General features: G+C 48.2%; 1 protein-coding gene across 1 annotated transcript in view; it reads left to right on the forward strand.

Annotated features, from left to right (window-relative positions):
• Positions 1-5,954: 5,954 nt before the first annotated feature.
• Positions 5,955-17,020, forward strand: part of uts2r (urotensin 2 receptor) — an 82,028-nt gene continuing 70,962 nt past the window's right edge. The window contains exons 1-2 of the mRNA XM_079577990.1: positions 5,955-6,133; positions 14,666-15,381. Of these exons, the coding sequence (XP_079434116.1) occupies positions 14,683-15,381 (699 nt within the window). The 5' untranslated portion in view covers positions 5,955-6,133; positions 14,666-14,682. The remainder of the gene's footprint in view (positions 6,134-14,665; positions 15,382-17,020) is intronic.

Here is a 17,020-nt window from a genome sequence, read left to right on the forward strand (position 1 = left end):
CTCTGGCTTGGTTTGACGGCCGAGGCGAACCTGGAGCCGTGTTCTCTTTCCTTCATGCATGTTCAATGTTTTAATCTCAGCTGCTTTCTCCTGTGAGCCGCAAACACACGCATCAGCGCCCCCCCTCCGCACTCCGGAACACATGGAACAATCTCTTTTTACATGTCGTAGTGAAATTGCTTTGTAAAACTCGCGAGGACGCCAAATTCAATACCCACATGTGGCATCAGCTGGAACTACACACACACACAGATCCTGATCCTACTTAGAGAATAACGCCCTGGCGAAGTGGTGACATTGACCCCGGCACGCTCCGCCGCTCACCAATAATGGACTCCCCCCCCCCGCCCCCGTGCGCCCCCGTCCGCCGGGCTGAGCGTGCGCCGGCTGTCCGCTCCTCGGCTGATTGATGCACCTACATGTGTCGTCCGCGCTGTCGTGTCAGCCGCCCGGCGCTATTTCGCCTTGGCACGCCTCCCGCGCATGGAAATAGATGGCACTGAGGTTAGAGGGGGAGAGGGGGGGGGATAAGGGGCGAGAGAGACAGGAGGGTTGAGGCAAAGGAAGGGAGCGAGAGAATGACGGGCGAAAGCAGAGAACGCGAGACAAAGGGGAGAGAACGGAGAGAGTGAAGGGAGGGAGAGAGAGAGAGAAGGAGAGGGAGAGAGAGGGGGGAGAGAGGGAGGGAGAGAAGGAGAGGGAGGGGGAGACAGGAGGAGAGGGAGGGAGAGAGAAGGAAATGGGGGAGACAGAAGGAGAGGGAGAGAGAGAGAAGGAGAGGGAGAGAGAGAGAAGGAGAGGGAGGGAGAGAGAAGGAGAGGGAGGGAGAGAAGTAGAGGGAGGGAGAGAGAAGGAGAGAGAAGGAAATGGGGGAGAGGGAGGGGGAGACAGAAGGAGAGGGGGGGAGAGAGAAGGAGAGGGAGGGGGAGAAGGAGAGGGAGGGAGAGACAGGGAGAGAGAAGGAAATGGGGGAGACAGAAGGAGAGGGACGGAGAGAGAAGGAGAGGGAGGGAGAGACAGGGAGAGAGAAGGAAATTTGGGAGACAAGGAGAGGGAGGGAGAGAAAGAAATGGGGGAGACAGAAAGAGAGGAAGGGAGAGAGAAGGAGAGGGAGAGAGAAGGAGAGGGAGGGAGAGACAGGGAGAGAGAAGGAAATGGGGGAGACAGAAGGAGAGGGAGGGAGAGAAGGAGAGGGAGAGAGAAGGAGAGGGAGGGAGAGAAGGAGAGGGAGAGAGAAGGAGAGGGAGGGAGAGACAGGGAGAGAGAAGGAAATGGGGGAGACAGAAGGAGAGGGAGGGAGAGAAGGAGAGGGAGGGAGAGAGGGAGAGAGAAGGACATTTGGGAGACAAGGAGAGGGAGGGAGAGAAAGAAATGGGGGAGACAGAAGGAGAGGAAGGGAGAGAGAAGGAGAGGGAGAGAGAAGGAGGGAGAGACAGGGAGAGAGAAGGAAATGGGGGAGACAGAAGGAGAGGGAGGGAGACAGAAGGAGAGGGAGGGAGAGAAGGAGAGGGAGAGAGAAGGAGAGGGAGGGAGAGACAGGGAGAGAGAAGGAAATGGGGGAGACAGAAGGAGAGGGAGGGAGAGAAGGAGAGGGAGGGAGAGAGGGAGAGAGAAGGAAATTTGGGAGACAAGGAGAGGGAGGGAGAGAAAGAAATGGGGGAGACAGAAGGAGAGGAAGGGAGAGGGAGAGAGAAGGAGGGAGAGACAGGGAGAGAGAAGGAAATGGGGGAGACAGAAGGAGAGGGAGGGAGACAGAAGGAGAGGGAGGGAGAGAAGGAGAGGGAGAGAGAAGGAGAGGGAGGGAGAGACAGGGAGAGAGAAGGAAATGGGGGAGACAGAAGGAGAGGGAGAGAGAAGGAGAGGGAGGGAGAGACAGGGAGAGAGAAGGAAATGGGGAGACAGAAGGAGAGGGAGGGAGACAGAAGGAGAGGGAGGGAGAGAGAAGGAGAGATAGGGAGAGAAGTAGAGGGAGGGAGAGAGAAGGAAATGGGGGAGACAGAAGGAGAGGGAGGGAGAGAGAAGGAGAGGGAGGGAGAGACAGGGAGAGAGAAGGAAATGGGGGAGACAGAAGGAGAGGGAGAGAGAGAGAAGGAGAGGGAGAGAGAGAGAAGGAGAGGGAGGGAGAGAGAAGGAGAGGGAGAGAGAAGGAGAGGGAGAGAGAGAGAAGGAGAGGGAGAGAGAGAGAAGGAGAGGGAGGGAGAGAGAAGGAGAGGGAGGGAGAGAAGTAGAGGGAGGGAGAGAGAAGGAGAGAGAAGGAAATGGGGGAGAGGGAGGGGGAGACAGAAGGAGAGGGAGGGAGAGAGAAGGAGAGGGAGGGGGAGAAGGAGAGGGAGGGAGAGACAGGGAGAGAGAAGGAAATGGGGGAGACAGAAGGAGAGGGACGGAGAGAGAAGGAGAGGGAGGGAGAGAAGGAGAGGGAGAGAGAAGGAGAGGGAGGGAGAGACAGGGAGAGAGAAGGAAATTTGGGAGACAAGGAGAGGGAGGGAGAGAAAGAAATGGGGGAGACAGAAAGAGAGGAAGGGAGAGAGAAGGAGAGGGAGAGAGAAGGAGAGGGAGGGAGAGACAGGGAGAGAGAAGGAAATGGGGGAGACAGAAGGAGAGGGAGGGAGAGAAGGAGAGGGAGAGAGAAGGAGAGGGAGGGAGAGAAGGAGAGGGAGAGAGAAGGAGAGGGAGGGAGAGACAGGGAGAGAGAAGGAAATGGGGGAGACAGAAGGAGAGGGAGGGAGAGAAGGAGAGGGAGGGAGAGAGGGAGAGAGAAGGACATTTGGGAGACAAGGAGAGGGAGGGAGAGAAAGAAATGGGGGAGACAGAAGGAGAGGAAGGGAGAGAGAAGGAGAGGGAGAGAGAAGGAGGGAGAGACAGGGAGAGAGAAGGAAATGGGGGAGACAGAAGGAGAGGGAGGGAGACAGAAGGAGAGGGAGGGAGAGAAGGAGAGGGAGAGAGAAGGAGAGGGAGGGAGAGACAGGGAGAGAGAAGGAAATGGGGGAGACAGAAGGAGAGGGAGGGAGAGAAGGAGAGGGAGGGAGAGAGGGAGAGAGAAGGAAATTTGGGAGACAAGGAGAGGGAGGGAGAGAAAGAAATGGGGGAGACAGAAGGAGAGGAAGGGAGAGGGAGAGAGAAGGAGGGAGAGACAGGGAGAGAGAAGGAAATGGGGGAGACAGAAGGAGAGGGAGGGAGACAGAAGGAGAGGGAGGGAGAGAAGGAGAGGGAGAGAGAAGGAGAGGGAGGGAGAGACAGGGAGAGAGAAGGAAATGGGGGAGACAGAAGGAGAGGGAGGGAGACAGAAGGAGAGGGAGGGAGAGAGAAGGAGAGATAGGGAGAGAAGTAGAGGGAGGGAGAGAGAAGGAAATGGGGGAGACAGAAGGAGAGGGAGGGAGAGAGAAGGAGAGGGAGGGAGAGAAGGAGAGGGAGAGAGAAGGAGAGGGAGGGAGAGACAGGGAGAGAGAAGGAAATGGGGAGACAGAAGGAGAGGGAGGGAGAGAGAAGGAGAGGGAGGGAGAGAGAAGGAGAGATAGGGAGAGAAGTAGAGGGAGGGAGAGAGAAGGAAATGGGGGAGACAGAAGGAGAGGGAGGGAGAGAGAAGGAAATGGGGAGACAGAAGGAGAGGGAGGGAGACAGAAGGAGAGGGAGGGAGAGAGAAGGAGAGATAGGGAGAGAAGTAGAGGGAGGGAGAGAGAAGGAAATGGGGGAGACAGAAGGAGAGGGAGGGAGAGAGAAGGAGAGGGAGGGAGAGAAGGAGAGGGAGAGAGAAGGAGAGGGAGGGAGAGACAGGGAGAGAGAAGGAAATGGGGAGACAGAAGGAGAGGGAGGGAGACAGAAGGAGAGGGAGGGAGAGAGAAGGAGAGGGAGAGAGAAGTAGAGAGAGGGGGAGAATGAAGAAGAGAGAGGGGGAGATGGTAAATGGTCTCAACTTATATAGCACTTTTCCACCTACATTAGGCACTCAAAGCGCTTCACAGCAAGGATCCACTCACCCATTCATACTCTCATTCATACACCAATGTACGCAGACACTGGGGGGCAATGTGGGTGAAGTGTCTTGCCCAAGGACACAACGACAGTGTGCACTTTCAGTGGGTGGGATTTGAACCCATTGGGATTTGACGCTCCACACTGTACAGGTAACGGTGCAGCTCCAGGTCCTTGTCCGTTTGGTCCGTACTCAAAGTGTACTTCGCTGCTTATATGTTTTTCATCTGTAACATTTCTCTGACGTGTGATCGCTGTTACACATTGTAGTTGTAACTAATTGTCTGTGTTTTTGAGTGCGTTTGGTAAGTGTTGATTGTGTGTCACGTGATTGGTCGATTGAGGGACGGATGGAGCGTGAGATGGACAGACGGATCAGCAGTGATGCGGTCGCTGTATCGGTCTGTCGTGGTGAAGAGGGAGCTGAGTCGGGGCAAAGCTCTCGATTTACCGATCGATCTACGTTCCCGCCCTCACCTATGGTCATGAGATTTGGGTCATGACCGAAAGGACGAGATCGTGAATACAAGCGGCCGAAATGAGTTTCCTTCGCAGGGTGGCTGGGCGCACCCTTCGAGATTGGGTGAGGAGCTCAGCTACCCGGGAGGAGCTCAGAGTAGAGTCGCTGCTCCTTTGCGTCATCTGAGGTGGCTAGGGCATCTGTTCCGGATACCTCCTGGTCGCCTTCCTCGGGAGGTGTTCCAGGCATGTTCTAGTGGGAAGAGGCCACGTGGAAGGCCCAGGACACACTGGAGAGACATGTCCACACCGCCTTTGCGATGCCCAGTCCCGTCAGACCTTGGAAGCTCAGCAGGGAAGGGCCTGGTCGGTACTTGGATGGGAGACCGTTTAGTAACACCAGGAAGCCTAGCGAATGTAGTGAGTGAGTGAGTGGTTGGGGGTGGTCGGAGGGGCCGATGGCGCAGACTGGTTGCCTCGCTTCCGTCAGTCTACCCCAGGGCAGCTGTGGCTACAATAGTAGCTTATCACCACCGGGTATGGAGTGAATGAATAATGCAATGTAAAGCATCTTTGAGTGTCCAGAAAAGCGCTATATAAAACCAATGCATTATTATTATGTCTCCGAGCTGGCCTGGTGTCGCCTCGGGGTCCCCCCAGAACAGCTGGAGGAGGTGTGTGTGGACCGGGAAGTCTGGGCATCTCTGCTGAGACAGCTGCCCCTGCGACCCGGCCCGGATAAAGCGGAAGAAGATGGATGGATGGATGGATGGATGGATGGATGGATGGATGCATTAGATGTCAGTCCCATTGTAATTTTAAATTATTTACTTTCAGATCCCAAAGAATCTGCTCAAGGGCCGTAAATCCTATCACTCGTGTCCTAAAAGCTAAAGTCTCAGAGTATCCTTTAGCACACTTCTTTTTGGCCCAATCTCCTCTCCGCTATATTTCAAATTCAGATCAAAAAGAGGGAGAAAAAAAGAGTCCTCTGCACTGTTCTGCACTGAGGTTCGAGATAAAGAGAGAGAGAGAGAGAGGAGGGAGAGGGAGCACATTTCCCGCATGCCTCGCTCGCCCCGCGCTCTAAGCCCCTCCCACCTCTGTGTGTGTGTGTGTGAGTGTGTGTGTGTGAGTGTGTGAGAGCCTGTTTCGGCGAGAGCGCTCCGATCTCTCCCTCCTTCATGCGCCTGCAGCAACCGCCGGCGCACGCTCCGAGGAACTCCTCCACCACCTTTTCATTTCTCTACTCATTTATTTCCGTGTTTTCTTTTTTTAACGACTACCTACACCTTTTTCCCCCCCCAGCTACTGTCCTCCTTTTTCTCTTCTTTTCTTTTTTACTTTTGAATGCAACAGCCATCTGACACTGGAACTTCCTCCCCCGAAAGCGCACATGCGTCTGGCACATCTGGCGCACGACTGACCGACCGACAAAACTGGGACGAGTGTGGATTCTGATGTAAAGGTTTTCTGCAGTGGATATAGAGTTTTCGTGTGTGTGTGTGTGTGTACGTTTGTGTGTGTTTGTGTGGACCGTTCTTGCACCTGCCTGTTTTCCCGGAGAAAGAACCCCCCGTGCCCCCCGGAGTTGTTGAAGCGTGACATTTGAGCAGCATGTGCGAAGTTTGGAGGAGCAAAGTGCGGCACGGCGACGGTGATGGAAGCGCGGCTGGTCACTAAAAGCGTCAGCTCGGGGAAACAGGTGAGAATCTGCTGGGTTTTTTTTTTTTTCTTCTTCTCTCGTTTGATTTGTAACCGTACGAGACCCGCAGTACGGAACACTCCAGGTTGTGTGTACTAAACTGTCTGTCACTGACAAGCCTTTGGAAGAAGGGCTGGTGGATCCATTTGACGGCTAGGACCACTTTCTTTGTTGCTGCTTCTTGTCACTTGTTGCTGTTTGGACGCTTTTAGATTTGGGTAATGCCAAACTGGAGAAAATGTGTTCGGTTAAAGGAACAGGCCACCGTTTTTCCCATACTGTCATATGTTCTTACCTGAGTTGATCCGTACCTGTTTCGTCTTTGTGCGTGCCTGTGAAAGAGCGTGGTCGCTTCAAACTTCAACCCCCGTTTGGAGCCATAGGAATACACTGGGAGAGGCTAAATGCTGACAACATCTTAAGTCTTTTTGCATGACTGAGGGCACACAGTTCTTCCATACTGTCATATGTTCTTACCTGAGTTGATACTGTCTCGTCTTTGTGTCTGTGGAAGAGCGTGGCAGCTTCCAACTTCAACCCCCGTTTGGAGCCATAGGAATATACTGGGAGAGGCTAAATGCTAACAACATCTTTCGTCTTTTTGCGTGACTGAGGGCACACAGTTCTTCCATACTGTCATATGTTCTTACCTGAGCTTAGACGAGTTGATGCGTACCTGTCTGGTCTGTGTGCGTGCCCGTGGAAGAGCGTGGCAGCTTCCAACTTCAACCCCCGTTTGGAGCTGTAGGAATACATTGGGAGGAGCTAAATGGTAGCGACATCCATGGTCATTTTGCGTGACTGAACACACACACAAAGACCAGACAGGTGCGCATCAGCTCGTCTAAGCTCAGGTAAGAACATATCTCATTATGTGAAAGGAGTTCAAGTCTCTTGGGGTCTTTGTTCACGAGGAGTACAGATGGGGACCGTTAAGCGATACCCGTCTGGTGTCGGGGAAAAAGTTTAGGTACGACCGATATCGAAAAAATGTCAAAAGAATACGAAATCTTCTATCTTTAGATCCAAGTATTGATCCGCAACTCGGATTGTGCAACTTATTGTGCGCATTCGAAGGGCCTGTCTCATCGACCTGGAGACTAATTGGAGACTCAAGTTGCTGGTAGACGAGTCTCCGGGTAGTCTCAGGGAAAACGAACAGTCTCCGCATGGTCTCCGAGAGGTCTCCACAGTCTCAGCAGCTGTGGCAACGTTGCGAACGCTATGTGTTTTATTCTCAAAGAGACTCCATACGGCTCTTTGAGATCTCCTTGGTATCCGACAGGTCACAGACACGTCTCACAGGTTGAGGACGACACATGGTATACGGCTTGAGACCGCGTAGACCTCTCAGAGACCTCTCGGTGACCTCATGGAAAAGTCTCCATGCAGTCTCCGCTGAAATCGAACCCATTCGCTTTCACCGAGACTATACCTGGACACTCACCCTATCTCCAGAGGACGTCTCGGGGACAGCTCTGTGACCAGCAGAAACTCGTGTCTCCAACTTAGTCTCCAGGTCGGTGAGATAGGCCCTTTTGCAGATGCCTGGACCAGTGCCTCAGCAGAGTTCCCTGCCCAAAGCCAGGCTGTGATCGTCTGCCCGTTTTCTAAGTTCGGGCGTGGCATTCATGGGTGAACATTTCGCCGACTAATCTTCCAGCCACGCAGGTACTTGTGACTACCCGACCCCGGCCCTGGTGCTGCAGTGCGGTCACGCGGTGGAAAGTGGAATTGATCGAATACAGAATACTTACGTACAATGCGGTCCGCCTCACTGCGCCATCAGGGTTAAGGCGAGACGTTGAAGCGGAAAAGGAACAAATAAATACAACAACTAATGTTTCCGTGTGAGATCAAGCATGACTGGGATGTCTGAGTGAGTGGTCAGCGATGGTATTTGTTTCTCCAAGTAAAAGTATACAGCATTGTTGCTAAGGACTGTGGTTTGAGCCAATTAGCTGTAGACACTTTGTGGAAACTAGCTCTAAAACTTTGAACATATGAACTTCTTCCATGCAGGCTCCACATGTTAGTATTATACATGAGACATGAAATGACATGTTTACATTTGAAACCTTTTTTACTCTTTCCAAATACACCTTTACAACAGGGTATTCCTGAAAAAAATACAAAAAAGGGACATATTATCTTTTTGGCCAACCGAGGGCGCTGGTGTCATTATTAAAGATAAGAGCTTTTATTGATCTCACAATGGAGAAATTTACTAAAAGTTGGCTCCAATAATGGAAATTCTAGAAAAGAAAAAAAAACTTTTTTTTTTACTATTTATTGACTTAGTTTGGAAGGGACCAGTGTATTACAAAAGTAAAATAAAATATATTACTTTTTCAGTAACTAAGGAATATAACGTATTACAAATTCCCCCCAAATAATGGACACTGGTGTATGAGATCTGCAGTTGTCTGTAGTTAATGTCTTCATAACAAACAAAAAAACAAGAGAATGGAGGAAAGAGAAGGAAAAGGAAATCTTTTTTATTATTACTATTTCCGGTTTATGTTTTCCAAAAGTAACTCACACTTGTGGAATAAACTGGAGATGGAGATGAAACAATGTCCAAACATCAACCTGTTCAAATATAAATACAAAAAGAAGACTTTGGAAATATATAGAGAGGAAGAAATGCAGTAGGTTATGTTATGATTATTTTTTCCTCTATAATCAAGGCAGAGTGTTGCTGCTTGGAACGGTTGTCATTCTATTGCTCAAATTAATGGATCTGTTGAGGGGACCCTCCCGACAGCCTCAAAAACCGTGTCCTTTAATGCACCACACAGCAAAGGAACATCATCTACAAAACCAGCTGTTAGGGCAGCTGGGTGGGGGTTTGTTGATGAGGAGCTACTGCCCTCTTCAACTGGCCCGCTCGACACCCTGGCTTTTCAATGCACCACACTGTGCAGGGCTCACACGTACTTCACTCAAATAAACATGTGGGATTATGTAGGAAACAAAAAAGGGAGAAATAGTACAGTATGTATCACATTTTAAAGCTGCCCTCAGATATGTCTTTGGAATGTTTATTACCAGTGGGTGTCAGTCGTGTTCCTCCTCCACACACTGCACTGGTGATGGAGTCAATGAGAAACAGAACTCTCCTTATTCTTGTGTCAAACAACACATTATCAGCGTCATCATTCATGCGTCATCATTCATGTTTTTTTGGCATTTAAAACATAAAGCTTCCATTTCCATGTAAAGATGTTTTCTTACGCCTCACAGCCTCCTGGTGCCTGTAGCCACCAGGAGGAAATGATTTGACAGCTCCCTGTAGGTAAAAGACATTGGATTATGGATGAGGATTTCAGATGTGTCTTTTGTAAGCGTCGCAGTGCTAAACTCTGACTGTGTTAGTTTGTGTTGACCTGGAGCCGCTGAGGCGTGTGTTTCTGCTTCTGTAGGATAAAGTTAGCTCGCCGTTTCCAAGGTGGTGCATCTAGTGATACAATGTGGGAATGAAACCATTCCAGACGGGCAAAATGGAGTAGCTGAGGGCGGCTTTAAAGTCTTCAAAATTGCCCACGCTTTATTCTTGGCATTTTCTCAATGAGCTTCATGAGGTCCTTGTCCCTGAAATGGTTGAAGTCTGTAAAGTCAAAACCGCCCATTTGAAAGAATCTATTAGACCCATTTTTGTTTAAGAGCATAAATGCAAATTTACAACACAGATGAACTCAAAGGCAGAGTGGTCCCTACACCTTTTGACTTTGTCGTCGTGAGATGTTTCTGACTCGTTTCGATACATTTCGTCCTTATTTCAGGTAATTTTCTTTGCCAATGGGGTAAGAAAATTGGTCTTATCTCATTGGCAATTTTACTTTCTTATTTCAAGCGAGATTTACCCTAGAACTGGTCTGAAATGTCCTCAAACAAGCAAAGAAAACTTGGTCCGATCAGGAAAAGTGTCTAAATGAGTGAAAACTGACAAAAACAGGATGCATTTCCTCAATTCAAGTCATTTAAGCCAATGCTTGATGTTTACTTTTTGCAGTGTGTTTCTGCCAAAGAAATGTCTCTAAACTTGTCGATTGTAAAGTTCCATGATTTTTGAAATTGACCAATGTACAGATTCCATCCATCCATTTTTCTTCCGCTTTATCCGGGGCCGGGTCGCGGGGGCAGCAGTCTCAGCAGAGATGCCCAAACTTCCCGATCCACACACACCTCCTCCAGCTGTTCTGGGGGGACCCCGAGGCCACACCAGGCCAGCTCGGAGACATAGTCCCACCAGTGTGTCCTGGGCCTTCCACACACAGATCGCAATTTCGATTAAATCTCGATTCAGTGCCTTCATGGCCCCTTGCATTGTCCCTCACACCTCAGCAGGAACATCTATATTTAGATCGTGGATGTAAATATTTCAGCCGGTGTCTGGCTATAGGCACCGCCTGACACTATGGATTCCTAATGCCACATTTTCTCAGTAAATATTAACCCGGCCATAATGAGAACATTCCAGCGCGGTCCACAAAACACACATGCAACGCTCCCTGAAGAGTTTAACTTAACTGCTCTTAATAACATACTCGCACCTCCTCTTCCGCCAATGAAACACCAACACCTGGGTCATTAAGGATGTTTACCATGACACTATGAAACCACTAACGCACCCTGTGTAGTCCAGGGCTTAGGGATGCATCCTTATAGTTGAATGCTACATTCTCCATGGAAATTGCATCAGACAGTCCCTCCAGGATTTCACAGGCCAAGTGTTGTTGTTTTTTTGTATTTTACATCATGTTAAACCAAAGACACTCTGGGGAATAAGAAAAGGCTTAAAATAGGCGTTATTTTAAAGGAATAGGCCACCGTTTTTACATACCAAAATATGTTCTTACCTCACTTTAGTCGAGTTAATATATCCCCGTCTGGTCTTTGTCCGCGCGCTCTGTCACGCAAACGGAGCACATACGCAGCCTCTCCCATATGTCACATAGCTCCGAAAAAGCTCACGATAGAAGCTACCAAGCTCTTCCACGTGTTCCCTATTTAAATAAAGTTACGTGAAGTGTTTTCATGCGAAGTATATTTACACAGAAATGTAACATGTCGATTTTATAAGCAAATAAAAAGGGGGACTATATTGTGAGGCGTAATGATACGAGGAGCACAGCGCCCGCGTAGTAACTCCTAAAGGTTATTGACGGAAGTGAGCGGGGGAAGTCTTTAGGAGTTACTACGCGGGCGCTGTGCTCCTCGTATCATTACGCCTCACAATATAGTCCCCCTTCTTATTTGCTTATAAAATTGACATGTTACATTTCTGTGTAAATATACTTCGCATGAAAACACTTCACGTAACTTTATTTAAATAGGGAACACGTGGAAGAGCTTGGTAGCTTCTATCGTGAGCTTTTTCGGAGCTATGTGACATGTGGGAGAGGCTGCGTATGTGTGAGCGCACGGACAAAGACCAGACGGGGATATATTAACACGTCTAAAGTGAGGTAAGAACATATCTTAGTATGTAAAAACGGTGGCCTATTCCTTTAAGGGGAGACACTACAGGCAAAACTCAATTTTTTCAGTTTTCAGGTTTTGGGCCAAATTGGTCTCTGAACATACAAGCTTTCACCCGGAAACAGAAAATATGCCTAATCTTCACAATAACATGTTTAAATATTGCGCTGATTCAATGTTCCCCCATAGACTTATATGGGAGAATGCAATTTCAAGGGCCTTTTTCTCAAAACACATTTTTCTGTCATTGTGGCGACGCTATGTTCACGTCAGTCGGACCTAAAGTTTTCCAGCCTTGGACTGAACAATATTTGGAAGATTTTTTCAGAGGGATTTTTTATTATCTCATCCCTAAGCCCCATTTATTGAATTTTGAATGTCAAAAAACAAGGCGAAAATTACATTTTTACAAATTTTTCCACTAAAAAACAGCTTATTTTAAAACTAAACAAGAAATCCAAAATCCCCTCTGAAAAAGTCTTGGTAACTCATTTATCAAGAAAATGAAACCATAAATTTGAATGTAGCTCTATCCATTATTCAGATTTCGTTGTCGAAAAGATGGGAAATTTGGGGCATTTTTAGGCATAAAACACCTTGTTCTTATATGAAAAGATAAAATGACAGAAAACTTGCAATGTATTTTCCTTACATTTATGCCAGTGATCTACAGCAACAGTTTCAAATTGATATCTGTAAATTTACATTTTTTCTCTATTCACCTGCAGTGTCTCGCCTTAAAACGTTGTATTTAGGGATGTCCCGATCAGGTTTTTTTGCCCCCGAGTCCGAGGCATCTGATTTTGAGAATTGCCCAATGCGGAGTCCCGATCCCACACCATCCATCCATTTTCATCCACGTTTCCGGGTCGTGGGGGCGGCTGTTGGAGCTGCCCATGCCACATTGCACCAGCCCCTTATGGCTCCTCCTGCAGGCGATGGGTCCACAGAAGGACGGCCTCACGATTGACTGGGCCTGTTGGTCTCTCATAAGGGGCTTCTGAACCGCTCTTTGCCTGACCCGTCACCTAGGACCACCTAGGTCACCAAGCCCCAGACAACAGAGCTCCAGGATCATTCGGGCACTCAAACCCCTCCACCACGTTAAGGTGGCGGCTCCAGGAGGGGGTGATCTGATACCTAATATATGTTTTTAAAATAAAAGGAAAAACTGTATTACTCAACTTGTTTTCATTCATGGTTTTGGATATACAGAGTAACTCTGATTTCTCAATTAAGCAAGACTATGGGTCTTTACAGTGTAATGTAGTTTTACACAGAGAGGGTGATCTAAAATCCCATTCGTTACTAAATGTGTTTGTGGACTGGCAATGAAAACAAAACTTGGGCAATAGCTTCTTTTTTTTCTCTGGCAGTAAAAAACCCCCACAAAAACTAAATGTGCCATGTTAGCTTGATTACGGTCTCTTTAAATGAAGATAGGGAGACCACATATCCCAGACCCAGCCTGAAAAGCGTGTCGGGGTCGAGGGTCATCTACTGTGGGCGTGTACAGAGTGCGTGTGTTTTACTAAAGGCTTAACACAGCAGAGGAGTGAAAACAAGAGCTTCTTCCTCAATTCACCTCCTGAATGTAGCGCGGGGATGTGTGAGCGAAGAGAGGACACAGTGGTTATCAGGTTATTAATAGAGACAGGAGTTTCCCCTTGTCTTTCAGCATATTGGTGCACGTATGAGCGCAGCGGGGCCGGGCTCTCGTCTCTGTCCATCACAGACTATTAAACATCTCAGCAGGAACGTGAGGAGGGTTTCTCTGCTCAGTGCGGGTCTGAGTAGCCACGGTTCAATCACATGTCGTGGTGTAACAGCTGTTCTGATCTTACCGCTCTCTCCCCCTCCTGCCTTCCCGTCCTCACTCCTCACTTAGCCCCCCTTAAACTCTGCACGGGGTATCTGAGATGTTGGTATTGTTTTCCCGCTCTGGCACTTGTGTGGATTTGGGGATTTCTCAGATGAAAGGGGGGACATGGACTGAGCGGATGGTGCTGGGCCTTGGGGAGAGGACAGAAAGTGGTTCCTGGTAGCTCGAATCGATCGATCAAGTCTGTAACCACGTGATCAGGCCCGATTTCTGATCACGTGATCGGATCTGGACATCCCCTGGTTGTACTGTCTTAGAAACAGGACTATGTGCTCACATGCAGTTAAAGTCTGTATCACCAAATAAGGATCCATGAGCAGAGAAACAGAGAAATCTCCACTTTCGGCAACAAAAGGCAAACGATATCTGATGACAATGTAGAGAAAATTATAATAATAATAACATTATATTTTAAGCTATTTTAAATTAGAATTAGGATCTATAATAATTGAATTGGGGTTATTGTAAAAGTGTTTAGGCCAGCAGGGAAGGCTTTGCAGGCGCTGACTGCTCAGTACTGCAGTACTCAAGTAGCATTTGTAGTAAAAGTAGTACTTCATAAAAAGAGAAGTCTGGGTGTTATATCAGTTGACGTTTTCAATGCTGACCAAAGATATATTGTACGTGTATTACTACTAAAAAAAAAACATTACCTGTAATTGGAAGACTGTGAAATCACCAACTGTAACTGAATGGAAACAGAGACTAAAACAGATGGAAAAAATGACTGCATCATTACAATTGAAAAATGACCTTTTTAATCAGAGATGGCACATGGTTAAAGAATATTTAAATCTATAAATGAATAATTAAAGAAAGAAAAAAACCTGCTCTAGCATGAGGTAGCTGGGTTGCGCATTTTTTTTCTTTTTTTCTTTTTTTTTCTTTTTGTTTTTATATTATTGCTGTATATTGTACCATGTTTGTGGAAGAAGTGAACATGCATACTAAGTGCAACAATGCAAAGAAAATACTTAATCATTGTTTACATCTTTTACTATTATTATTTATCACTCGTCTCAGATAATGTTCTGTTTGTTCTGTAAACATGTAAATAACATTAGACAGTCATTTCCCTATTTTCCCCTCATCAGACAGCACCAGGATGAGCAACATGCTGTACCCATTCAACAAACCTAACCATTGTTGCCCATGTCTCTCCTCAGTGACCCACACTTTGTCCATGGAGCCCGCGGAGCTGTTCGCCGACTTGGCCAGCAACGTCACGGACATTCCCATGAAGGCGGACGACGTCAACGCGGCCACCTTCACCATCGGCACCATCCTGTCCGCCATGTGCCTGGTCGGGGTGACGGGGAACATCTACACCCTGGTGGTCATGTGCCACTCCATGAGGTCCGCCGCCTCCATGTACATCTACATCATCAACCTGGCGCTGGCCGACCTGCTGTACCTGCTGACCATCCCGTCGGTGGTGTGCACGCACTTCCTCGGCGGGTGGTACTTCGGGAACGCCGGCTGCAAGATCCTCATCAGCATCGACTTCCTGACCATGCACGCCAGCATCTTCACGCTGACCGTCATGAGCACCGAGCGCTACTTCGCCGTGCTGAAGCCGCTCGACACGGTCAAGCGCTCCAAGAGCTACCGGAAGGCCATCGCGCTGCTGGTGTGGGTGGCGTCCCTGGTGCTGACGCTGCCCATGATCATCACCATCGAGCTCATGACGGTGGGGGACAAGACCATGTGCCTGCCCACGCTGTCGCCCGTGTCCTACAAAGTTTACATCACGCTGCTGTTTTGCACCAGCATCGTGGCTCCGGGACTCATCATCGGCTACCTGTACATCCAGCTGGCCCGGACCTACTGGGTCTCTCAGACGGAGACCTTCAAGCAGACCAAGAAGCTCCCCAATCAAAAGGTGAGAGGAACCGCCGACGGAGCTGAAAAATAGAGTTTGTACGTATTTTTGTCGGGGAGGAACGGAGTGGAGAGGATGTGGAATGTTTCGTAACAGTTAAAATACCAACGCATTTGCAGCGGAGGTCAGGGCAAGAATGTGACAAAAGGTTCTGGTCAGTAACCTGCTTAGCTAGGGACTCTGCCGCCTTGTTTATCGTCCTGTTTACTTCTGTTTTGTGCACATGTATGGTTTGATACTGGGATGTAAGGCCACTGTTGGAGCACGTGGGTCTGAGGACTAAACCTTGTGCTCAGATGAAAATCATGATCGTGAACAAATATGGACTCTATGTTTTAAACTTGGAACTAAGAAAAAAAGGAGAAAACCCAGAAAAAAAGAGAAACATTATAGGAACAACTAAACTTGATATTTAAAGTATGGAACCTGCCTCTGTCAATATTACTTACCTGTGGGCCTTTCGGGTTAGCAGCTAAGGCTAACTGTTAGCTATTCTACCCCTCTACTCCACCCCTGGTCACATTTGCTTTCAAATGAGGCATCACACTGGTCTATACCGGCTGAAAGCTCCAGTCAAGAAGATTTTGGATTTGGGTATTTCAATGCGACGCACTGAAATCCCTGAGTGTGCATGATCTCATTGGTATGATAAAAGAGCAGACAGGTTTCTGTTGGTTTTGGAATCAGTGGTTCTCGAACAGTAGGTCAGAGACCAGAGGGTGGACATTTAGCTTTAGCCAACAGTCTGTTAGCATGGCACACAGAGGAGCTTCTCATCAGCTGACCACGGGCCTGCACCTGCTCTGGACAAACGGCCGGGACTTGTGGACGTCGTCTGGGGTTGGGTCATGGCATTATCCTTTCATCGTAGAGCGGGCCGTGCTGGTATGTGCTTATCATTGTATTAAACTGTGTCTAATTGTAACATCTGCTCAGCAGGTTTCTGACGTGAACAGAAGGCAGATTAAAAAAAATAAACAAGAAGTGTTTTGGGCTTGTGATCGAGATAATATTCCCTTGTCCACAATTAGTCTCTCGGTGCGGGAGTTTGTTTTACCTGATGTTTGCTTTCTAAGAAAAGCACCAGGATCGGAGCACAGGAGGGAGAAGGAAAGAATGTAAGAGTGTGAGGGGACGAGACATGCCAGGCCAGGAAATACCCTGAGAATCCTTCAAATGCCTCTTTGCTGCCTCTTGCAGATTTGCATCTTGTTATTATGAAGCTTAATTGTAATAGAGAACTTGATGTTTAAAAGCAGATTCAGAAGTAGGCTATTGTCCATAATATCCATGTTTCCCAACCTGGGGTATGGGGAGCTGAAGCTAGTTTTAATGATGTTTTTCAGTAAAGGGTTTGATCTGAGAGCATTTCAGCTTCATTTTGAACACGGCACACTATTCAATTCTGAACAATCCTAGTTTAGTTGGTCACTTTGTAATAATGTTGTTAGATATTTGAGATAGGGGGTACTCTGAGTATGAAAAAAATACTCAAAGGGTGTGCCAGACAAACAAGGCTGGGAGCCACAGGTCTACATGCAGCCTGTGTGAAAAGAAAACATAGGATGTGTATGTAATATGAAAATGGTGTGGGGGCATGTGGGCAGGACAGTCTCCCATGGTCAATGGCGATGTTCTG

This window comes from Gobius niger, assembly GCF_951799975.1.
Source record: "Gobius niger genome assembly, chromosome: 19".
Lineage (NCBI taxonomy): Eukaryota > Metazoa > Chordata > Actinopteri > Gobiiformes > Gobiidae > Gobius > Gobius niger.